Raw genomic sequence first — 25447 nt, forward strand, 5'->3', positions numbered from 1 at the left:
TAACTACCTACGTTAAAAAGTTTTCCCAAATTATAGTGAGTACGCTATACTATAGGTCTATCCTTTTGTAAGGCAGCCGTTCCGTTGTCAACGGTAGCGCGTCTCGATATAACGCTATTTGAATGTTCGCATGTTTACACGACGGCGCCTGGTGCTCGGTGCGAGGTACGTGTTCTGCGAGGCGCGAATCGGTAAACAAAAAGATAGAGCAGACTTTAATCGTCGCGGAGGAACCTGATCAATTAAAATTTAAAGCAGATGTAGATTTGACTATTTGAGCACAGTGAGCTTGTTCCATTTAGTTTTCAGTTTAAGAATTTACAATCTAAATTCATCTTATTTAAGTGATTCATTTACTGCATGGATATAGTATCCATAACTAGTAACATTGTCTATAATTAGTAACACTTACTAGTAACATTGTCGCTCGCTAGTTTTATTAAATATTGATGTTCAAACTCACACAAAGTAGTTTTGCGGTTTATTGATGATTGAAGTACCTACCTGTTGTTGTCGATAAAGTTGCAGTAGGTATGATCTATCAAGCTAAGTCATCACCTAAATAATTACAGCGAAACTGTCTTTGGTAACGCAAGCGAATCATTAAAAACGTCGGCGACGAGGCGGCACAAGGCACGAGAATAATTCATTATTTTAGGTGCGCGCATTCAGCAATAAACGGAATCGTGGCAAAATTAAATTGTAGCTTTTTAGGAAGAGTCGGATGTGTACATGCCGATAAGCAGTTTACGATCTCGCAAATAAAAAGCTCGGAGCGCAGTGTCCTGCGCCCAGCTGCCTATTCTGCGCTGCCCGCCCCGCGTCACGCTGCCAGCCCCGCACACGCTGGCCGCCGCCGGCACGCTGGAGGCGCTGCGCCGCCACTCGCGGCAGATCGCCGCGCGCCGCGACCGCCGCGTGCAGGTACGTCGCCCGGCCAACCAGCGCGCGCGCATGCCTGCAACTCGCTCGTTTCTGTTGCAGTTCACGGAGCGCGTCCGAGATGGCGCCCGCGGCGACGGCGCTGGTAAGTACCGCCGCGTCAGCCTGCCGCCGCGTGTTGCCTGCGGCGACCGGCTGACGCTTGCGCCTGCGCAGAGAGTGGCGGCTCCGAGATGTCCGGCGGCAGCAACGGCGCAGACGAGCGCGCGCGCCGCCCCTCCACCTGCCGCGTGGAGATGGGCGCCCTGCTGGCCGCGGAGCCGCGTCCGCCCGACAACAAAGTTAAGGTATGCGCGTCCACTACACTTCTGCACAGCGTCATGCACCTGATCATGGCCGCGCGAGTAGCTCGCACGAGACGAGATACGCGGTTTTTTGCACTTCGCATACCGCCTACGTGCAGTGCACATTTCCTTCATTGATTTGATGCCGAGATATTTTCACCGGCCAACCATTGTCGATTCGAACACTGTATCATTGAACATGTAATTATTTTACATGATTATTGAGTTATGCCTGGTATTTATCTGGGATGCACTCGACGCGCGGCGTATGGCGCGGCGCCGTCGCGACCGTCGGCGGCGGCAGGTGACAGCTCGCGACACGCATGACGCAGAACCGCCTCGCCCGCTCGACCCATTTGCATAATGAGTGTATCGGCCTTCGAAGCCTTCGACACCTCGACATCGCCTCTACGACATTTCACCGTTAACAGCTGACCTACTTCATTTTATCGTTCATCTTATGATGACTGCTGACGATAACGCTTGTTAGCAAAACGTCTAGTACCGACGTTTCTTGAACAGCGTAATGAGTCGGAGGAAGTGCGCCTTTATTATGACCGTCTTTCAATTTGGGTAGCTATGATTTGTCATAACATTTAAGTTACTGCCAACGTTCGTTTATTTGCTCGTATGAGCGAAATTCAATGATCACGGAAATTCGCAAACAGCATCACTTCGGAATTTAAGTGGCATTGAAGTTTTAAGTGATAAAGTAAATGTATCAATTTTGTACATGATCATATGTATTTAACAAGATTTATACGTCGCGTAAACGTTCCCATGCCATTAGTTGAAGTCCATTTCCACGGACAAATATTGTAATGTTCTCGAATTACAAAGCCAAACGACAACATCATCTCGTTCAATATGTCCTTGACATATAAGAACCGCGACAGTGCCCTCGTCGGACGTCCACCGAGCATATCGGTGTCGTCTGCCGGATGAACGTTTTATGAAAGCCTACCTTTTCATTGAAGTTGCTTTAATGTTTTCCCTCAGTGTCTTAACGAAATTGTAATGAATGTCAACAGCGTCACAGTATACATGGCATGACAGAGGAGGAAAATGTGGTGCGGCCGCATCAGGAGATGGAGGTGCTGTCTCTGGAGGAGAAGAAGTACCTGCTGGGTGTGGAGCGGGGTGACGTGGCGGGCACACGGCGGGTGCTGCAGCGCGCGCGCGGCGGCGGCGCCGTCAACGTGGACTGCGTGGACCCGCTGGGCCGCAGCGCGCTGCTCATGGCCATCGACAACGAGAACTTGGAGATGGTGGAGCTGCTGCTGGAGTTCGGCGTGGAGACGCGCGACGCGCTGCTGCACGCCATCAGCGAGGAGTTCGTGGAGGCCGTGGAGGCGCTGCTGGACCGCGAGGAGCGCGCGCGCCAGCCCGGCCAGCTGCACGTGAGTGGCGCCGCGCCCGCGCCCCGCCGTGTGGCCGCACCTGACCCGCGACTCTGTGCAGAGCTGGGAGGCGCTGCCGCCGGAGACGGCCACCTTCACGTCGGACATCACGCCGCTCATCCTGGCGGCCCACCGCGACAGCTACGAGATCATCAAGCTGCTGCTGGACCGCGGCGCCGAGCTGCCCATGCCGCACGACGTGCGCTGCGGCTGCGACGAGTGCGTGCGCTCACGCCGCGAGGACTCACTGCGTCACTCACGCTCGCGCATCAACGCCTACCGCGCGCTGGCCTCGCCGTCGCTCATCGCGCTGTCCTCCAAGGATCCCATCCTCACGGCCTTCGAGCTGTCCTGGGAGCTGCGGCGCCTGTCGGCGCTCGAGCACGAGTTCAAGACCGAGTACCAGGAGCTGCGCGTGCAGTGCCAGGAGTTCGCGACCGCGCTCCTGGACCACACGCGCACGTCCCACGAGCTACAGGTGCTGCTTAACCACGAGAAAGGCTCGCCGCAGGCGCCGCTGGCCGAGCCCGGCGCCCCGGAGCGCATGCGGCTGTCGCGGCTCAAGCTGGCAATCAAGTTACGACAAAAAAAGGTAACTAACATCTATGCTTTAGTCCTTAGTCCTCCACTGAATGCCAGGCCCAGCGACGTGGTCGACTGTAGTGTTATAGCGAGTGTGGATGCTCAGAAAGAATACTCTTTTAGTGATACACTCAGTGTATTAATATCCCACCGCTGGTCTTGGGAGCTGTGGCCATATAGACTCTCTCACAGGAAAGGTGAATTTGGAGCTTAGACTAAGATGCTTTGGTGACCTATAATAATTATTTTACATGTTATTTATATTAATATCGTGAATCACTCAGAGAGATGGGTCTGAAATAGGTTGGTAAATTTCTTGTCAGAAAACCCATTTCATGGTCTATGTTTGTTAATCTGTCCTATTCGGTATCGTAACCCACCGGTGCCCGAACTGTGGTGGGAGGGGTGCAGTTTTTTTATTGGGTTTTCGAGTGCAGTTCGTGGCGCACCCCAACGTGCAGCAGCTGCTGGCGTCCATCTGGTACGAGAGTGTGCCGGGCTTCCGGCGCAAGAACATGCTGCTGCAGGCGGCGGAGATGGTGCGCATCGGCGCCATGTTCCCGCTGTACGCGCTGGCCTACGTGGCCGCGCCGCACTCCGCCGCCGGCCGCACGCTGCGCAAGCCCTTCATCAAGTTCCTGTGCCACTCCGCCAGCTACTTCATGTTCCTGTGTGAGTCCCGCACGTACCGTGACCGTGATCGTGTCAGGCGCTTCCGCACTCGCTGTGGATGCGCTCTACATCTGCTAAACCGCCCCGCAGTCCTGCTTATCCTGGCGTCGCAACGCATCGAGACGGCGGCCAGCGGGCTGTTCTGGGCGGCGCCCCACACCACGCCGCTGTCGCGCCGCGGCGCGCCGCCTTCGCTGGTGGAGTGGCTGATCCTGGCCTGGGTCAGCGGTCAGTGCACTGTCTCAGTAATCTCTCTTTATTTGTTTCATGTCGCTTCTAAATTAATAATCAAACCAGTCACGCTGGTTGTACAGTGTACCCATAGACGAAAATAAACTATTATGTTTATACATACTTACGTCTTTTACCGAATGGATATTAATTTCATTTTTATAATAATAAGATATTTAATATATCTACATCAGATGCATATTCATGCCCTGTGTCAGGTCTGATATGGAGCGAGGTGAAGCAGCTGTGGGATATGGGGCTGCGCGAGTACGTACATGACATGTGGAACGTGATTGACTTCGTCACTAACTCACTCTACGTCGCGACTGTCGCGCTGCGAATTGTGTCGCACTTCCAGGTACCCATTTTCAATTACAACAATCTTGCTGCCCGGATAGCTAGTATAATATTTATTTATAGATAATATTTATTATTATTATTCAGTTTTTCTAATGATAAAAATATACTAATAACAAATGTTATTATTATAGGCATGTGCCTAACATGCAACAGTTTTTCTAATAATAATAATAATAATTTAATCTGTTCATAGTTTTACTTAAAGGTATGTACAGAATCTTTTTATGCCTAGGTGAGTCGTAGGTAATCGTGAGGGTAGAATAAAATCTAACTTAGTAAGTAATTCCGGACTATCTATTGACCCTCCAACAATGTTAAGTAAGAGACAAACGTCGGCATGTTTTTACGTAAGTATATGAAGGGGTACAAGGTCTAAGACCGAACATGATATTTCGTAGGAAGTTTTAGGAAGGCGAAATTTGTGCTTAAGGAATCTGATAAATTTCTTTTGAATACTTTCTATTTTATTAATATAAACGTGATACGCAAGATTTCATATTTGGCAAGCATACTCTAAGTGACTACGGACCTAAATAGAGGATTTTATTTATTTATTTTTATTTTATTTATTTCAAACTTACGACTAGTTTACAGGAATTTCCTCATGCACTAGCGTAGATACACACTAAACTTTATCAGAGTAGCAAATGCACCACAAAGCAACCTTTGTGAGTTCAGTCAGAGTACAACAAAACAGATCTCTCGTTCCCGTTCTGAGCTATGTCGTTTAGGGTGCGAATCGCGCGCGTCAGCGGCGCCTTGTTGAGCAAGTTGGTTCGTCCGCGGGGCACCGTTAATGATTTAATTGTTAAATTAATTTAATTTAATTTAATTTTTTGATTGTTTTAATTTTTTTGAATGGCTTACTAACACTTATAATATAACCTAAAGCTTTAAATGATTTGGTCACAATAGAATCTATATGATAGTCAAAAATTAGTTTAGTGTCAAGGAGTACCCCGAGATCCCTTGTAATATCACTTCTGGTTAGGGTTTGATGTTTTAAAGTGTAGTCATAAAGAAAAGGTTCTTTTTTCCTAGTTAAAGATATCGAATTATACTTAGAAACATTAAGATCAAGTTTTTTTCGACTGAAGTAATAATCTTATCTGAACAAGTCAGCTTGTAAAAGTTCCGCATCTTAAACGTTATCGACCGAACGAAATACCTTCAAAAAAATTTTGAATTTATAAAGCAAAGAACAAAAATAGTGAATAGAAAGGGTCCTAACAAGAACCCTTAAGGTACTGAAATGCAATTTGATTTAAAACCAATTAGCACAACCAGCGAAACAAATCTCTTCTGATCCCAAGAGGCCCTGAGGCCTTTATCATGAGGAAGGCATGAGGAATTTATCAGTAAGAAAATTGAAAAATACTGCCAAGTTTATGACGGTAGATCTATCCTTTATGAAACCGTGTTGATTCTGACTAAATTGCAATTTTAGGACATTATAGCATTGATTCATTGATTAATGTATCTGTTTTTTTTTTTTTATAATTTTATACCTACTCTTATTATTATTACCGCTTATGTATTACAGTTGCATGTTTTTAAATTTATCCTATGCGTTAATTATTGCAATTAACACATATACTCGTACCTAATGGTTTGTAATATTTGCACGCCAGCTAATGGCAATACACTGTGACTTCGTATTTGATATTTAAATGATATCTATGTGAACGTGTGTATTATGTAAATAAAGATCTATCTATCTATCTATCTTCAATATAGATATTTCGGTTCGCGCGTAATAATAATTTAGAACTGGTTTTCAAAAACTCTTTCTAGTTATAGTTACTATAGAATGTTTATTATTTGGGCAAACAGTTTGCTGCTAAAAGTACATATTATGTACGTAACCGAACTGAAGGGATTTGGTTGTAGGTTCTGCGTGAAATGTCCCTGGGCCTGGAGTGGAACCAGCCGCGCGAGAAGTGGGATGCGTGGGACCCCATGCTGCTTTCGGAGGGCCTGTTCTCCGCAGCCAACATCTTCAGCAGCTTAAAGCTGGTGTACATCTTCAGCGTCAACCCGCACCTGGGCCCGCTGCAGGTGTCACTCAGTCGGATGGTGCTGGATATATTAAAGTTCTTCGTTTTGGATATTCTCGTCATATTCGCTTTTTCTTGTGGTAAGTGGGGGTAGGTATTTTCTTTTCTTACAAAAAAAAACTTTTGAAACGGAACTTTTCGAGGCAAAGCAATGGCAATAAAATGACGGTAGGTGTCAGTCCATCAGTCCGATTGTCCGTACGTTCGTAACTTGGACTGTGTTACATGAACCTTAATAGGCAGAGAGTTGAAATTTACACACAATACTTTTTAAATTGTCGCTTTTTTTTTGTCGATCTGAATCATTTTTACACAACGCAGCTCTACTTGCTGTACTACTCGCACTGAGACGGGTTTCCATCAGTTAATAGAAGTTATTTTTCACCGACTTACAAAAAAGGAGAAGGTTATCAATGCAGTTGTTTTTTTTTTGTTTGTTACCTACCACAGAACTCTGTCATTAATGTCATTTGACAGCCGATTGGCGCAGTGGGCAGCGACTCTGCTTTTTAGCCCAAGGCTGTGATTCCCACAACTCGAAAATGACTGTCTAATGAACATTAATGTTTTTCAGTGTCTGGGTATTTATTTGTTAATTATAAGTATTTATGTATATTATTCATAGAAATATGACTTTTATCTGAGTACCCATAACACAAGCCACGCTACAACAATAAATGTTTTTGAATTTCTAGTTGTTATATAATAACCTAGATGTAGATATTTATAATGTTCATAAGATGATTGGACTCGCAGGCCTCAACCAGTTGCTGTGGTACTACGCCGACATGGAGAAAAAGAAATGCCACATCAGCTCATCCCTGACCCCTGCTAACGGGACGCTACTGGACCCCGACGCGTGCGTGGTGTGGCGGCGCTTTGCGAAGTAACTACCTGACAAACTTTTGCTCTTCTCTATTAAGACCTGTTTTACTACCTTCTGACTTAAATCGTAGTACAGATCGGGTACAGAATTGACACAGCAAACATGGTGCTGCGATAACTGTTAGGAGTATAAACTGTGTCGCAACAATTAACGCCTACCTCCAACAATAAATGTATAGTACCAATAAAAAAATAGTAGACCACAGTACCTTAATGCCTATAAAAATTTGAGCGAAGTAGGTAAATTAAACAATGATTAAGTTACAAATACAAAAAAACAAAAAAAACATGCAGCGACTTATTTGGTGAGTATGTGTGTGTGATAGTGTGTGCGTGTGAGTGATTTTTGTGGGTGGGAGTGTGTGTGTGTGTAAGTCTATGCATGTGTGTTACATAAAGATAGAAAGTGACAAACTTGCGTTAAGGCTATCTGACACTTGTCAGAAGGTAGTGAGTATGGCCTCAATGTCAGACCTTGTTGTGCATTTATACCAAGCAAACAAGGAGCCAAAGCTAGAAAATTACATTATTTCTTGATATTTGTAAGAGCAAACGGAAGCTCGTCTCAAGCTCGTCTTATTACACCAAAATATCAACGATCAAGAACAAAGAACTAAAATTCTTGGGCAAATGTATAGACCAGCCGGAAAAATGCTTATTGCTAAAAAGTAGAATATAGGGACCCTTCAGAAAACACACTATGCCATTAAACCACTGCGGAAAGCGAGAATGCACATAAGCAAGAATTCAGGCAAGTAGTCGCACGCTGTACCTAGTGCATGCCGTTTACGTCAAGCGAGCGAGCATTCTTATAATAATCTATTAAACATTCGAGCACAGACACACCAACAAAACAAAGTCCTACGTCTGTTTACACTTAAATAATTTAATAGAGTGAGAATAGAATAAGAAGAAGCTGGTAAGAAACATAGCAGTTGCTCTTTTCATTTTCATATATTATTTTGAAAATTTTGACCGACGGATGCCTTCGATGATTGATTTTTATTTTGTTGTTGTCTGTCTGTCTGTCTGTCTGTCTGTGAAAACTACTAAACGGATTTAAATAAAATTTTGATAGTGGCAGCTGATATCTCGGGTCTACATATACTTCATATCTCCGTTAAATTTGCACCGATTTTAATAATTCTCTTTTTATTTGACATGTATTGCCTAATTTTAATGAAGATCTGATGAATATTGTCGGAGATCAAGGACATAATTCTTCAAACATAACAGCAAGTCGCAAGGCATATGGGACAACGATCGAATGCATGCGTACCATCCTACTAATATTATAAATGCGAAAGTTTGTGAGAATAGATGCATGGATGGATATATGTATGGATGAATAAATGGATGGATGTTTGTTACGCTTTAACGCCACAACGATCTAACCGAATTGTCTACAATTTGGCAGAGATACCTACAATATTTTTATACCGGAAAAGCAAACAGCTTCTACAGGATAGCATCGCTATTTTTTCCGCATTTGTCTTTCAAAATCCGTGCAACGTAGTTTTAGATTGACGTGGTTTTTTGGTTAGGCATAATTGGAATATTACCAAGCTTTTAAATTTTGTTTGGTTAAACGCGCTAATCTCAGAAAATGCTGTTTCGATTTTTATTCTTTTGGATTGGTAGTAACAATTATGGTTATATAACATCACGCTACCAATGAATTAATGAGAAATGTTGCATAAACAAAAAAAAAATATCCTTTTTGAGAGATTCTTTGGAACGGTAAGCGTTACGCCAAACGACGGAAGTAAGTATATCGGCAAAGTTGCATTTCGACAAAGTTTTTGACAAAGACTAAATCTATAAAACAGTCCGCAACAACATATGACTATTTTTTTAAGTCGACTCATTCGCGGACGAAGAAGCACGGGTCCGCTAGTTGGTAAAATAAGTTATTAACATTATAACGATCTTAAAGCTGATTTTTCTTCATTCATATCAGACACATACACGCCACCACCACTAAGCTACAAAATTAAAGTTTAAAATAAAACAAATTAGATTTATAAGTCATTAGTATTAGTTATAGATTATCGAGATTTCGTTCTAGGCACCGAACCGTTGTTATTTGCGTGATGTCCAATATTATATTTATATGAATACCTTTCAGTTTGTTCGAGACCATGCAAACGTTGTTCTGGGCGGCGTTCGGTCTGGTGGACCTGGACTCGTTCGAGCTGGAGGGCATCAAGATCTTCACGCGCTTCTGGGGCATGCTGATGTTCGGCACGTACGCCGTCATCAACGTCATCGTGCTGCTCAACCTGCTCATCGCGATGATGAACCACTCCTATCAACTTATATCTGTTAGTACGAGTATAGTCCGAAGTCTGTTGCATTATACTATACTTCACATTTATGATTTACGTACCCAAAAATCCGCAATCAGTTTTTTCGTCGTCTTTGGTTGAACTTGATGACTAGCGAAGCAGAAAGTTGCAATGGCCTGAAAAATTGTGTCGGTGTCCTTTAGAAAACTTTTCTCAAACTTTTGCATGCTTTTCTCATACAGCTGATCAAACTATCTTGCCCCGCAGGAACGCGCAGACGTAGAATGGAAGTTCGCTCGCAGCAAGCTGTGGATCAGCTACTTCGAGGAGGGCGGTACCGCTCCGCCGCCGTTCAACGTGGTGCCGTCGCCCAAATCCGCCATGTACGCGTGGCACTGGCTGCAGCGGCGGCTCTGCGGCCAGACGCGCGCCAAGCGGGAGCACATGCGCACCATCCGGGTAACCTGCCGGGGCCCGTACCGACTCTTGTACTCAATGCTCGTAGTTGTCGAGTTCTTCATCCATCCAAGCACTAGGAACGGCCCGAGTCACTGAATGCATAGTGATTCTTTTTTGTTACATCTCATTGATGCTAACAAAATATTTCAACGAATCTGGAAAGATTAAGTCCCGCGATATAGACTACAAGTTAATTGTTAACAATAATAAAGCAAGCTCTGACAGGGAGGTTGCCAGGACGTTCGAAAACTTGTTTCAGAATGTTCCTGTTTCGTTAACAATTCTCTAAATTCCTCATATACAGCTGCTCATTCTTTATTAAGAGACAATGTTAAAAAGTGCAATGTTTTATTTAACTTTTAACATATATCTGCATCAGATATTACAAAAAATTCAAAATTATTAAATTTGATAAAGACAGGTGATCTGTGGGGTCTGTGATGTCTGATATGGGTATTTTTCAAATCTAATGAAACATGGAAAACTCATTCCTCTGTTTAACGTATAAAAAACCAACGTTGTCATCTCTTGTTTCAAACGTGTCTCATTGTAATATGGACCTTTGAAAAAGTATATCGAAACTGCAGCGTTTCCTACTAGATGACGCTACAGTCGCTATAAGACTGATGTGAAAGGCATATACTAATTTCGGCATCGACGGTAGGATAGCCGTAGCTTAATTGGAGAAAGCGCTCAGGCCGCGATTGCCAGAGAGAGTCGCAGGTTCAAATGCTGTCGGTTCCGAAATTTTTTATATGCATTTTAAATTTATAAAATTGGTAGTTCCTCCAAGTGTAGGTAAAAACACTAATTATCAATATTATATATCACGCATTTTTAAGACCGATAGAAGTAAAGACAATTCTGACGATGTAAACCGTGCTATGTCGCATGTGTTCCACTGGTTTACTGCTAATAACTTACCTTTAAATGCTAAAAATACAAAGTGTGTGAAATTTATTTTACGTTATGTCATATGGGATCTAGCTATGACATAGATGACATATATATATACATACTATAATTTATATTACTAGAAAGAGCTGTCCGATCAATATACTTGACATTTCAAAAGCGCTTATATTAGCCCTACATGAAATAAATGAATTTTGAATTTTCTACATCCCGATATCGCTAATCTTACAACCGACTTATTTTTACGTTTTCTTACTCCGTTAAAGATACTTACTTGTTCTTATTTTTCAGAGAAAAGCTAAACAGGCAAATGAACGAGACTTCAGATACCAAGTGAGTGAGCACTATTTATTTCTTAACCGCCGCGCCGAGTTCTCTCAGCATAATAACAATCACTTCAGCTGCCAGTACCGTTATTTCAAAGCACCCATTTAAAAGTAGAAAAAAAGAGCCACAAGTCGTCGTCGCGCGTCGGCTCAGTCGGCTCAATCGGCTCGCTCGTCCAGCTGGCGCTGCTTGCAGGCCATCATGCGCAACCTGGTGCGGCGCTACGTCACGGTGCAGCAGCGGCGCGCCGAGTGCGGCGGCGTCACGGAGGACGACGTCAACGAGATCAAGCAGGACGTGTCCGCCTTCCGCTGCGAGCTGGTGGAGATCCTGCGCAACTCCGGCATGAACACCTCCACGGCCAACGCGGGCGCGCCGGGTGAGTGCCGTTGAAACCATCGCCCGCCACTTGTCTCGAGTGATTGTGAAATGGAAGACCCTTGCTTTCAATTAGATATCACCGCGAAACAAATTCGTTCGTATCTCGAATTTACAGAATTAAGATAATTCTAATGAGCCAGCAAAGTTTTTTATACATAAATATGTTGGTTTTTACTGTCATGATGACCGTTAGAGATATTTATTTCTGCAGTAAGTAGTAACGGTATTAACTTGTGAAAGTTGACATGTGGACCTACTGCTGCTGACAAACGTTCTCTTTAAAGGTTTTCCCTATACTTGTTCGATTTTTGTCAGGTTTTTACCATCATGAATTATATTAAGAGCAAAAAATCGAGCTAATGTTCAGTTGGATCAGGCGGGGGAGGCGGCAAAAAGAATCGGCAGAAGGAGCGGCGCCTCATGAAGGGCTTCAACATCGCACCGGGCGGCTCGCTGCCGCCCGTGGACGAGTTCTTCGCGTCGCTGCACCACGAGCACGACGCCCACGGCGCGCCGCACCCGCTGTCCGCGCTGCTGGGCCCGCGCCTGCGCGCCAGCCAGTCCAGCCTGTCGGACGCGCCCGCGCCGCGCCGCAAGCACAAGCGGCGCTGGGGCACGCTCATCGACGCGGCGCGGCTCATCGGCCGCTCGCGCTCCGAGGACTCCGTGTGCGACCACGCGCGCGCCTCGCCCAGGTGAGCCATCGGCCTAGACCCCGTCCGCACCCGATGTCTTCTGCGTGACGTTCTCGATCCGTTATCTTCTGGCTAATCGAATAATTTATTTCGAGACATCCAGCGTTTTCTGTGGCCAACTTAAAGAGCCAAGCGTGTGATATATCTATTGTACCATAATTTAATTTTTCTCTCGTAATCTTGTCACAATTATGGAGTCGGTGAATTTGAACATTCGCACGTTTGGTTCTTGTAAGTTTAACAATACTCGTACGCAAGTGGCCATGTCGTAACGGCGCCCGCTCCCCAGCGGCAGCGAGCGCTCGGAGTCGGGCAGCGACTCGCAGCGCAGCCCGGAGCGCGCGCGCAGACGGGCGCTGCCCGCGCTGTCGGCGCTGGCGGCGCTCAAGAGCAAGCGCAAGAAGTTCTCGGACTCGCGGCGCGCGGCGCAGGGCGCGGCCGAGGCGCTGCAGCGCGCCAGCTCCGTGCCCGCGCGCGCGCCGCCGCCGCCGCCGCCGCGCCCGCGCGCCCCGCCCGCGCCCGCGCCCGCCGGCGAGCGCGCGGCCGCCCGCGGCGGCAGCCGGGAGCCGCTGCTGGCCAGTCTCGAGGACGACGCCCTCAAGGTTCGCATTCCCGAGAGAGAGCCTGACGTAGCACTCGAGAGAGGCATTACCCTAGTCTTATTCATTCACAACGTCCGCTACGCAGGAAGCGTGCGGCCATTGCGGGTTCGAGGGTGCCGCAACGCGGGGCACCACGGACGCGTCGTCCGAGCGCACGCCCGACGCGCCGAGCGCGGCCGGCGACGCGGGCTCCGCGGACGCGACGTGCGCGCGCTGCGCGGCGCAGGCGCGGCTGGCGGGCGTGACGCCTCTGCACGGCCACGCGCCGCAGCACTCGGCCGGCTGGCTGTAGCGACGCCGCCGTTTACCCGCACCCTCGCGCCTGTTCTCCGGACAACAAAAGTCTCACCACCCGCACCGAGAAACTGTCATTTTATATAGACGACCACATATCATGATATGACAACTCCATTTACTTATAGATTTACGTACCTTATTACGGCGACCCCTACCTACTATAAGTTGAAAACTTCCAGTAGGTAAGGACTCGCCTCACGCCATGCGCCTGCGCAGCAGGAATTGTCCGGAGGCACGTGTGAGGTTCTCCGTGTGAGAGGCGCCAGTGATGCCGACGCGACTACCTTAGCAAAAGATATGATGTCCACGGTCTGGCTTAGCAAGATATTGTCGCCTTCTATCCCGTATACTAGCTACTGTTACACAGTGAGATGTTATTGCCCTGCGCCTTTGGCCGGGAAAAACTTGGCTGGTGATGCGCAGTATTAGCAAACTACTGGGATGATTTGCGAAAACAATTATCAAACGAATGAATTATTTAGTAACGTAATGAAAAAGAAAAGATAGAAAGAAGGTCTATTCGTTCTAAATTAGCCGTAAGAGGATCCACGCTTTGGTCGGCTGTTTGGGGCAAGAGGTTTTAGTCATCAATGCTATAACGTCTCACGGGCTCCATATCTAATTTGTTTTAAAAACACCTAAAACGAATATAGCTTTTTTAAATACAAACTGGGTATTTAAGCGGTTTTTTAAATGTATCACCATAGAAGGCCTGTGTATGGTAGATGATTCGTACTGCTGAAACGAACAAGACAAGATACTTATAAGTATCTTTTGAAACTGATACTAACCGATGGACGCACAGTTTGACGCGGTGTATGGTGTTCCTAAATTACTTACTGGCACTACCTAACCATACTGGAACCATAATGTTGTGAGGGTTTTTTGTAAATACATTCGTAAGGGCATAAAGGAAAAACCTTCAAAATACATCTGCATCACGATTAGCAGCAATGGCGTCACAGAACTATTTTCAGAGAACCTACTTAGCACGTGCCTAGTTATCGCTAACTTACAATTAATAATGAAGAGATCAACGTAACAAAACATTATTTAATCGAATGTAAGTACCTACTTAGATATTATTATCCTATATTATAGTAAACTAAATAAATGGACATATTTATCGAACACCAACTAGTTAAGTAGATGCAACTATTTTAGTCCTAAGTGTATTTTACAAATTGCATTGCATTATAATGTAGTAAGATACTATAATAAAATATGTAATAGAATAATAGAATTGTTATAATTAGGTACCTTAACTGCGAACTGAATCAGCAGTGTGGTGAAATTGGGCTCATCCCGGGTAGAGTTGCCCGTGCACTAATTCTTGTGGACAACGTTAAAACAATGTTTTAGAAAAACTTTCTCAGACTAATAATTTATTTGCTGCAATTGTTCTTGAGTACCTTATCAAAATTTCGAAAATCGCTAATGCTAAAAGTTTTTCCAGAGAGATTTCAGCAGCTAATTCGCAACCTCTTAATTAAGAACAATGTAATCAGTGCCCGGATAAATAGCAATTATTTGAGTATTTATCGCAATAAACTTATATCTTTAACTGCCCGCCGATTTTTACATTGCCCACACTGCGGATTTGGCCCGTAACAGGCAGCTAAATACTAAATATAATATAGTCTACAAATAATGTGTTCCAGAATGTTTTCCAGGTGTAAGTTGTTCGATCCGCACACGAATATATATAGAATAATTTACTTAGGGGTTAAGATCGAACAAGAAGAAACAGGGATTTTATGTGAAACATGTTGTCCAATTTACTGAGTATACTAATATAGCCGCTCCCGAGTCCTCTTTTACAAATCACATCATAGACCTTTGCGTACGGAACCTTATCAATGTTGAAGATTCAGTTGTAACCTTTCTGAGGGCGACTTTTATAAGTAGCGTCACTGCTTGTATCCAAAAATAATTGTATAATCGCAATATAGGGCATAGCCATCCGTAGGACAAGGATGGTGCAGAATATTACAAGATGGCGGAGGCATAATGCCACCTATCGCCTATCAGTCACATCATTTTCCCCCATCTTTTGTGCAAAGGACCCGGTAGTCCTTTGTTGTGGTTTGTTCTATTTCTACTTTATACTACGAACGTGAAAAAGATACTTAAGTACTTAGTAAAAAATTAAGTAAGTAGTAAAATTAAGTAGCATTTATCAAAAAACATAGGCATGTAAATGCATTTGTAAAACGTTTGCCATCCCTGGCCTAGCCTCTATAGTGTATAGAAAGGCAGGTACCTACCTACTGTCCAACTGAACGTTACGATTACGGGGCTTACGTAAGAAAGCAATAAATAATACCCATCTATCGATCACTAGTACTAAGTACACCTAGTTCCATCACTGATATATTGTAGGTAAGTACCTAATAAGAATATCCTCCATTGAGTTCCTGCAGTCAAAGCTAGACGAAGATTCTATTGAGAGCTTTACATAACCATTCGAGCTTACACACTAAAAGCTTTGGTGCCACAGACGCAAGTGTGACATCCATTACCATCTTCAGCTACATGAATGCCTCACTGACAGTACCGCAAAAGCGCGTGGGTCCGTTAACCTTATGGTATGTGATGAACCTAATGCTTCCCCACTGGCTGGCGCCTCCAAACTTGTCCCTGTTGGTTGGCTACAATACATAGCTACAGCCGATCATTGATTTGGCTTTTATCCTGCATTCTCATATCTTAAAAGTTTTTCTTCTAGTTTTCTCATGTAAAATGTTTTTACAATACGTATGAATTAAGAACTCGGTGTCTTATATGTGCAATACCGGTTAAAATTGTACATAAGTATCTACTACTTAAAATGACATACATTTTTCGCCTCGTAATTTAATTCAATCTTTTGGTGCTGGTATCTTCATCGCTGAGCGAAGCTTCTCGCAGTTAATGCTCAGAAGCATGCCGCTGCTGAAAGGTGAGACGGGATAATGCGTTCAATGTACTATTTTCAGATTAGCGCGCTGCCATTATTTAGGTACTAGATACATCGTCATATCGAAAACTGCCCAACGAATAAATAGAGGAGGTAGTTTGGTCTGTTTCCATTTCCTTTTCAACATTCCTGATCTCCTCTAGTAGGCCCCGTTCTACGATGTTTGAGTACTTAGCGTGGTTAGCACCAGCTCATCATTTGTCAGCCACCTCGCCAGCTTGGGGAGAAGTAGGTAGAGGTGTAGAACACTGCGCACAGTAGCGAGCCGTTATAAGATATTGTTGTTATAGTTCACACGGATCGACTGTATCGTCTCGTGTTATCGATTGTCGTATCGAGTAGTATCACAGGAGGCCTTCACGCGTTTAGTTGTTTGCGGCGCGATCGCCACATAATCGATTTATATTTTGTAAAGAGTTGTTGTTTATTTATACATTATATTTGTATATAACGGTGCGAAATTTAAAATAAAATAAGCACTATAGATACTCGTGTTTTATTTTCATTCCATATTTTCTTTAATTTATTTATAATTTAGGCAACGCAGGCACCGAGTCGGAAGCGGTGATAGCCCAGCTCGAATTCTCTTTCGGGGGGGGCGAGTTCTAATACCAGCACGCATCTATAACTTTTGTTAGTTATTTGCGTTTTAAGTAATTAAAATATCACTTGCTTCAATGGTGAAGGAAAACATCGTGAGGAAACCTGCATGCCTGAGAGTTCTCCGTAATGTTCTCAAATGTGTGTGGAGTCCGCAATGGGCAAGCGTGGTGGACCTTACGGCCTTAACCCATTCTTATTATGGGAGGAGACACGTGTCCTGTAGTGGGCCGGAAATGGGTTGATATGACGAGGCACCGAGAAGTAAGGGACTTTTAAGCAACAGTTAATTTGTTTACAAGTCACCTCATTCAGCGCTAAGTTCAATTATTAGAGTCGAGAATTGTAAAAGGATTGTTAGAAATAATATAGTCAAACGGACCAGTTTTTTCCGAGACTTAAATTTTATAAGCTCAAAGTCCAGCCACGTTCAAAATCAATAGTTCTGCCCGCCATTTTAAACGGACAATCACATAGGTGTATATCATGATGTTAGAACACTACTTATAATGGGCTTTCGTTCTACAGGGCTAAGTTACTTTTTTTAGCAATAAATAACCAAGCCATCACACGCCCTACCATACAGTACAGTACGTGGAAAACCCTCCATTATAAACTGAACTCTTCGCAGGGCATGTAAGGGACGCGACCTACAAATTGCCGCAGTTCATCAACTGAGGCCTCATGTCATGAACATGTTAAGCCACATGGGCCTGAATTGACACCGGCGACCGTACCTTTTGAACAGGAACACAGTAATTGCTAAAGTCATTTAAATCTAAGCCATATTACAATGATAGAGGATGTTTATTTATTTCTTTGTGAATTTGGGTCAGTATCAGGTCTTAAATAAAACTACTTCAATAAATTCTAACAAAATAAGTATATTACTTTGCTTTTTTTTAATTAATGTTATAACAACAATGGAATTGATGTCTGAATTAACTAGAAAGTTTGAAACGAAAGAAACGGCTCGTGGCTCGCCCCTTCGAGTGCCATTACGTTCATTGAGCACCTCGGGAAATGCCGACGGTTTGTATCAAGCGAGAGATGATCTCGAGGAGTCGAAAGCAGTTAAATGCTGCATTCATAGTTTTACTTCGGGAAGATATCGATAGGGATTATAGAATTACAATTGATTCAGAATATACCGGTGCCGATAGGATACTTCTTAGTGGATTTTATTTCGCCATCGCTCTTTGCTTTTTGCGCGGTTAAGGTGACAGGCAAGATATGCTATTCGACGGGTATCACAGCGCGGCTCGCTACAGCGGCACGTAGTCGCGCTGCGCGGGCGCGCGCACGGCCAGGCGCACGCGGCCGGCGCGCTCGGACAGCAGCACGGCGCAGCCGCGCGCCACGGCGCCGCGCTCGGCCGCCAGCGCCAGCTGGTTGACCACGCGGCGCTCCACCTCGTGCTTGATGGAGCGCGCGCCGTAGTGCACGTCGTACCTGCATGCGCAAGCAGCGCTCATTAGCCCGCCCGCGCGCACGCGGCACCGCGGCACTCACCCGTCCGCCAGCGCGCCCAGCACGCCGCCCTCCCAGCGCAGCTCCACGCCGTGGCGCGCGCGCGCCTTGTGGGCCCAGGCCGCGAGCTCCATCTGCACCAGCGTCAGCAGCTCCTGGCGCGAGAAGGGCAGGAAGTACACGATCTCGTTGATGCGGCCCAGGAACTCGTCGCGCCCGAAGTGGCGCTTGAGGATGGGCCGCACCACCGTGTCCTTGAACTTGCGCGACACCTGCAGCGCCTCGTCCGCCGGGGCGCCGTCGCCGCCCTCCCGCGCCTCGGACTGCTCGTCCGATTGCTCTGCAACGCGACACCGAGCACTGCTTCACCGCCCGACGATTGCGGGAGAACTTCGATCGTTTCTATTCAATGTTACCTGATGCCCGAGTAGGTATGCGACAGACGAGCACTTGTCCCTTGGCTATTCTAACTAAAAAAACTGAGTTGTATGGTACGCTGTCTTGTGTTGTTTATTTTCTAATTCCTGTAGTTTCGTTTGGTGTGCGATAAGTGATGCAGTTAATTAATTTATAGAATTTTTAAACTATAATTGCCATAATAGTTTCTTTTTTATAGTAAATACTAGCGTACCCAGCTCGCTTCGCCGGGCTAGATTTTGCTTTATGATATTTAAACAATAAACTTACATCATTAAATTTTTAATTTAAGTCTCATAATATATTAAATCATTTATTTCTCTTCGTATTAATTCTCTTCTCGAGCGGGTAAAGATCATTATCTACACCCATGTACAATAGAATATCATCATAGTAAACAAAAGCTGTATTTGACAGTTCAAAAATAGGAGTGCTCCGATCGTCACCAAACTTAACAGGATTACTCGCCAGGTAGATCCGGAGATTCCCTGAAAGTTTCATTGAAATCGGTCCAGCCGTTTCGGAGCTTATACGGAACATACCCACACACTTTCTCTTTTATATATTTACAAGCGGACCCCAGCGCCATCTGTCGGGCTGATTTGTGAATCTAAACCATCCAGGGTGCCACCCAAAGGCATACCAAAAAATTCATTCAAATCGGTCCAGCCGTTTAGGAGTTCAGTGACATACACACGCACACAAGAATTATATATATAAAGATATAGATTTGTTGCTGGTTTTGTGTATATGTTTTTGTTGTATATAATTATTGTGTGTTACTTTTAATAAAACTGTAACGGGTCATTTTCTGTACATAAAAAATGTTTAGATATTTTTTTTGAAGGGCACTCAATAATCTATACAGAAGTCAAAAACTGTAATCTTTTTTGTCCGTCTGTCTGGCCTAAAACTATTGAATAAATTCAAATACTATTGCGAGCATGATGATTGTTGTTTCGTTTTATGTTAGTAAATACTAAAGTACCTAATCTGATATTTAAGAGAAATGTGCAGTTCCCTGACAAGTCGAACAGGCTTAAGGGTGCGAAGAACCTGTAAAATATGTTACAATCTTGTGTCAATATATAAATTAAATAAATAAATACATGAAACTTTAAATAATTACAGCTCATAGAGGATAATGGATACTTTTTATTTCAAAATTCAGCACAGTTCCTTTGGGAGAGAGAGTGAGTGTTTCATGATTTTACGAGTAGGTACACCACAACTTACTCGTAAATGTTAACATACTTAAATAATTATTTTTGTACTGTAGTTGCACCAGTTTAGTTCTATTCAAAATAAGTATAGATCTGACATCTATCATCTATCATCTATCTATATCTGATAACTGATGTACAGGGAACTGAACTCCTCAGCGGACAGCAAGAATCCCCTCACTTAAGGCTTAATGATACCGACTAAATAAAAATTTAAGAAATCAACTTCTTTATCTTTCAGCATACGAATCAACTAACAAAGCGGTTTCGATACTTTATAACAAGAACTATTTAATTTTTAGCGATGGATACCAAATTATGTTTCAAACTTCCAAAGTTGGACACTCATTCATTTACTTGAGACTTGGATCGTCCTTACTTACCAGCGCTGTAGACTAATATGTGGCGTTGCTATTAAGCCACACGTAATTCGCATTTTTGTTATAAGGAATTAAAAGTACTTATAATAGAAATGGTGAAACGGGGGCCATTTGCGATTGGCAATGTTTACGTGATTTTCTCCAAGAGCAAGAATATAAATCTTTATAGCACTCATACTCTTTTTCATTTCACTCAAATCGGGTCTTTAAATATAGTGGAAGAAGTTGGATCGTCCTTTATATCTGTACTTAATATCCTAGGTTTACAAATTTTAGGTATACAAATTTTTACGTGACGTATGTGATTCATGCGGGCAGCTTGTACGCTACGAAGCGGTCGGCTGCGGCGCTTACCGGCGGGTGCGGCGGGTGCGGCGGGTGCGGCGGGTTTGGAGGGCGGTGCGGGAGTGGCGGGCGCGGCGGGTAGCGCGCGCGTCCGCTGGGCCGCGCGCGCCTCCGCCTCGCGCCGCAGCTGTAGGCCGTACTGCGCGATCTCGTCCGCCGCCAAGTTGGACGTCATCACGAAGATGGCGTTCCTGCACTCGATCAGCTTGCCCTTGCCATCCGTCAGCCGGCCCTGCGGAGCAGCAGTGCGGCGCTGGCCATCGCGGAGCTAGGCGGGCCCGGGCTCGCGGCCCGCTGCCCGTCGCCCGTCGCACAAACTTGCCACCGAAGCTAAGCTACAATAATGAATTTCCGGTGCAGCATATCTTACACTTTGCGCACAAATGCTTTAACTCAGTAGCTGGCACTAGGAGTAGCTCAGGTTCGATGGCGGTGCACGGCGATATTGTGATCGGTCCGGGGCCCGGCGGCGCGTACCTCGTCGAACAGCTGCAACAGCACCGTGAGCACGTCTGGGTGCGCCTTGTCCACCTCGTCGAACAGAACCACGGCGTCGGCGCGCCGGGCCAGCGCGCGCGTGAGCTGGCCGCCCTCCTCGTGGCCCACGTAGCCGGGCGGCGCGCCGATGAGCTTGGCCACCTCGTGCTTCTCCTGGTACTCCGACATGTCGAGGCGGATGAAGGCGGCCGGGTCGTCGCGGTGCATGTAGCGCGCCAGCTGCTTGGCCAGCTCCGTCTTGCCGATGCCGGAGCTGCCCAGGAACAGGAACACGAGCGGGTGCTCCTCGTCGGCCCAGCCGTTCTCCTTGCGGCGCACGGCGGCCGCCACGCTGTCGATGGCGGCCGTCTGGCCCACGATGTACTGCCGGAGGCGCTGCTCCAGCGGGAAGCGGCGCCGCTCCTCCGCGGCCGCCGCGGCCGCCGCGCGCTCCCAGAGCTCCGCGTGCTCCACGAGCGCGTCGCGCGCGGCGGACGGCTCGCGCGCGTAGTGCAGCGCGCGCCGGCCCGCGTGGTCGCGCGCCGTGGGGTCGGCGCCGGCCGCCAGCAGCGCGCGCGCCGCGTCGGCCGAGTCGGCCAGCGCGGCGTAGTGCAGCGCCGTCCAGCCCAGGAAGGACGCGCGCGCGTTCATGGCGCCGCAGAACTCGTCCTCGCGCCGCTGCAGCGCCTCCAGCGGGTGCAGGCCGGCGGCGGCGGCGGCGGCCGAAGCGCCCGCGTAGCGCTCCGCCAGGTCGGGCCGCGCGCCCAGGCGCAGCAGCTCGCGCACGGCGGCCGGCTGGTCGTTGGCGGCGGCCGCCATGAGCGCCGTCCAGCCCAGCGCGTGGCGCCGGTCGGCCGGCCCCTCCGCCCCGCCGCCCTGCCCCTCGGCGCGCGCCGCCTCGATCTGCCTGCGCAGCCCCACCGGTTAAACGGCCCGGACGCAAACTACCACTGCATCACTTTAAGCAAGACACCCTTCGCAAAATCCTCATGATCTTAATATTTGACCGATTCTAACCTACACAATCGAAATGATGCCATACTAGGCTTGGTTTTCCTACGATTCAAATTTTCTTAAATAATAAATATCAGTTTCTTAAATTCATGTTAAGTAGGTTAATTTCAAGATACCTCTGAAGCACCTAAACGTATGACAGATTAATCATTAAAATACTTACTTTCTTAACTCTTGTATGTTTCCAACTTTTGCTGCTTTGAAGAACTTTTTTTCTGCATGAGGAAATAAAACTTTTTCATAAAGATGTAATCAAAAATTAGAATAGTTTTAATGGAATCTCAAATAAAATTTAATGTAATAGGTGAAATAAAAGTTCATAATAAGATCTTTTGCCTCTCAGAACTGTGGATGTCACATCTATTGCAATTATAGAGGAAACCTCTCAAAGACTATGCTACGTGTACAGGAGCTATAGCGATTAGTCGACAAAGATGCCAATATTTCTGTATTACCCCCACAGAGAAGTCAAGCAATGCAGCCGTTGGAATTTCAACTCAATACTGCTAACAATACAGTTATTCCAACCTACAGTGGAACCAACACTGGAACTCGACTTAAACCTATGACAACCATTGAATGGTTGAGGCTGCTACATATATATGCTGTTTCATATATTATTAGCAATTGATGATGGGTAACGAACCAGCAGATACATATGATGGAACATATTTTATATGATTATTGATCACCACTCCACTACAGAGCAGAGCCCTTTTTGTATAATGAAGAGTTACAGCTGCAGTCAACTATATGCAGGCCAAGTGGGGGGAACATGGGAAAATCAATTTTGGTGTGAACTCATGCACATTTTGACCACTACAAATTTGATTTTTCCATGCTTAAATTGCACATTACTTAGAGAATAAAGTTAGAAGGTTCACCAGGCCAGGAACATAGGCCCACGTTAATACAGATAGGTTTTTAATTTTAAAGAGTGTCCAATTTAGAAGCACATTTGAAATATGAAGCCCCTTGCTAATACCTCTTTAAAATCGCAAATTTTATCAAGTCTAGTTGTTGGATGCTTCATTATATAATCCCATAACCAATAACCACTGTGCTAGCAAGACTGCAAGGATGGATAGCACGCACCGTTGTAAACATACTCTGCAGCTATAAGCGCTAGGCCCACGGTTGCAGTGCCTAGCACGTAGCGCGGCTTCCTGCCCGCGGGCGGCGCGGCTGCACGGGCCGCGCCTCCGCAGCAACGCCTCGCCGGCACTGCGGCCAGCCGCGCCGAGCCCGCCTCGAGCACGCACCTCCAGCCGCCGCGCACTGATGAAATCATAGCTCCTCCGGCCGTTCCTATATTCTTGGCACAGTCAACGTAAAGCAGCAATGGCGAGAGTCCCCATTTTTCAATGTTCTACTTTTCCGTATTCATTTTGTTAAATTCCCTATATTCCCTATTGTATTTACAGATTTTATCTTAAAACATTATATGTTTTCAATTTTTACTGAATTTTTACTTTTATTGATTGACGATTGTTTTTGTTATCACACTTCTGTCAATGTCACTGAAAAAGTAATCAGCTGATGAGTAATTGTGATGTTATAACACAGAATTGTCAATTGGGAAAAAACATACTAAGTTAATTAATCTTTTAGCTAAGACGACTTAATTCCATTATTTATTTTCTAACTTAATTTTTTTTAATATCATGCATGTTAAAGGTACCATGATGTTTCTGAACTAAACACTCATTTATTTATACATCATCTGTATCAGTGCTCCCAGCAAAACGCTTTTCCCCAAGTTAAGGCAAACTGTACAAATTACGTACTGAAGAAATGAAATAAATGAAAGTGGCAAAGAATTGAAAGGTAATAGAAGGTTTTAAAAACTAAATTATCCTCGGTGAGGTAAATGTAAGTAATTACAGAAATTCCTTCGCTACTTCGTCTTTTCAAGTTTAACCAATTATTTTTTATGGTAATGTTTAAACACCATTATTAATTTAAAATACAAAATGAAAAGTAGTCCAATTCCCTATTGTAGTTTTAGTTTTAAAGATCAATTATTACATTTCAGTTGTGCGGTATATTTTTTTTGCACTTGTGTTTGCATCTCGATGCACATATGGGAAGACACTGACCCCTAAGACACGGGAAAAAACATTGTACTTTTAAGCAAATTAAAACTTTTTATTATTATTATTTTATTATCGAATACTGTCAAAACAATGTATATATATGTATATATATATATATATATATATACGTACATACATATAAACATTGTTTTGACTTGATTGTCTTTATAATATGTACAGTAGAAAAAAAAGCGTGCGGCATACTAGAAATAAAATTATATGCTGTGGAATGAACAAGTTTATTTTTGTAGGGCTGCTGGACTGCAACCAGCTAAACATAATGATCATGGTTGTGTTTAGTTTTACAAGAGTTATTGTAACCATCGCTCACGCTCATTATAACATAAATGGTTTTGTTTCCCTGGCTTCACTATTCCGTTTTATAGGGAAGGTTGGATAAAATTGGCCAACTACGGTTAACACTTCGCTGTTTTCAAAAATTAAAATTAACTATTGACATGATGGCAACTCTTGGCAAAGTCTACACAATGACATCCGAATATGACGTTTGTAAATGAATTAACTGCAACCGAATTGTTTATTCTTTGATGAATAAAACAAACAAAAATTGAACTGATTTACAATAATATTCTAATAAGAATTAAGCCATAGAGAATATTGGTTAAGAATAAGCATTTAGAGTGTGAATAACGAAGGACTTGTCCAAAGTCGCAACGATTGAATGTGTTGACATATGAGGTGCTGGTATTTGTGGGGTCTGTTCTGCGGCACCGGCGCCGTGCGGTTCCGCGATGGCTCTCGGGGGCTCGGCGCTGCTGCAGCACGCCACCGTGCTGGAACAGCTGCTCGAGGAGATCAACTTCCAGCGCACCAAGGAAATGCGCCAGTTGATGAAAGATGGTTAGTTAAACTGTTCTATTCTTGTTTTCCTGTTCTCATATAATATATACTGCATTTAAACATTATGCATATTGGCATTCTACATGCATTTATAAAACGTTCATGCATAATTTTATTCCACACGGGGAAGCCCAACAACCAACATACCTGGTTTTTGTTATCACCATCTCACAGTATTGCTTAACATTAATAAGCCTTCTAAAGAGAGTTCAAACCCAATCTTTTCTA

At 44.9% G+C, this 25447-nt stretch overlaps 3 protein-coding genes across 4 annotated transcripts in view; 2 read left to right on the forward strand and 1 right to left on the reverse strand.

The window, feature by feature from the left end:
* The first annotated feature begins 781 nt into the window (after positions 1–781).
* LOC120623702 (transient receptor potential-gamma protein-like) lies at positions 782–16776 on the forward strand. Its single transcript, XM_039889880.1, has 17 exons — positions 782–924; positions 985–1027; positions 1099–1229; positions 2258–2626; positions 2688–3218; positions 3646–3880; positions 3971–4108; positions 4330–4469; positions 6362–6608; positions 7285–7414; positions 9542–9737; positions 9969–10160; positions 11367–11408; positions 11598–11781; positions 12160–12478; positions 12774–13080; positions 13166–16776. The coding sequence occupies exons 3-17, from the start codon at positions 1116–1118 to the stop codon at positions 13370–13372; spliced, it is 3351 nt and encodes a 1116-aa protein (XP_039745814.1). The 5' UTR covers positions 782–924; positions 985–1027; positions 1099–1115; the 3' UTR covers positions 13373–16776.
* Positions 16777–17800: 1024 nt separating this feature from the next.
* On the reverse strand, positions 17801–23760 carry LOC120624017 (caseinolytic peptidase B protein homolog). Its single transcript, XM_039890324.1, has 6 exons — positions 23358–23760; positions 22426–22477; positions 21249–22155; positions 20781–21003; positions 18449–18746; positions 17801–18388 (listed from the first exon to the last, which is right to left on the reverse strand). The coding sequence occupies exons 1-6, from the start codon at positions 23551–23553 to the stop codon at positions 18202–18204; spliced, it is 1863 nt and encodes a 620-aa protein (XP_039746258.1). The 5' UTR covers positions 23554–23760; the 3' UTR covers positions 17801–18201.
* A 1122-nt stretch (positions 23761–24882) lies between these two features.
* Positions 24883–25447, forward strand: part of LOC120624154 (uncharacterized protein KIAA0930 homolog) — a 57394-nt gene continuing 56829 nt past the window's right edge. For both annotated transcript variants that reach the window (XM_039890525.1, XM_039890526.1), the window contains exon 1: positions 24883–25219. In XM_039890525.1, the coding sequence (XP_039746459.1) occupies positions 25111–25219 (109 nt within the window). In that variant the 5' untranslated portion in view covers positions 24883–25110. The remainder of the gene's footprint in view (positions 25220–25447) is intronic.

Source organism: Pararge aegeria, chromosome 5 (assembly GCF_905163445.1).
Source record: "Pararge aegeria chromosome 5, ilParAegt1.1, whole genome shotgun sequence".
Classification (NCBI taxonomy): domain Eukaryota; kingdom Metazoa; phylum Arthropoda; class Insecta; order Lepidoptera; family Nymphalidae; genus Pararge; species Pararge aegeria.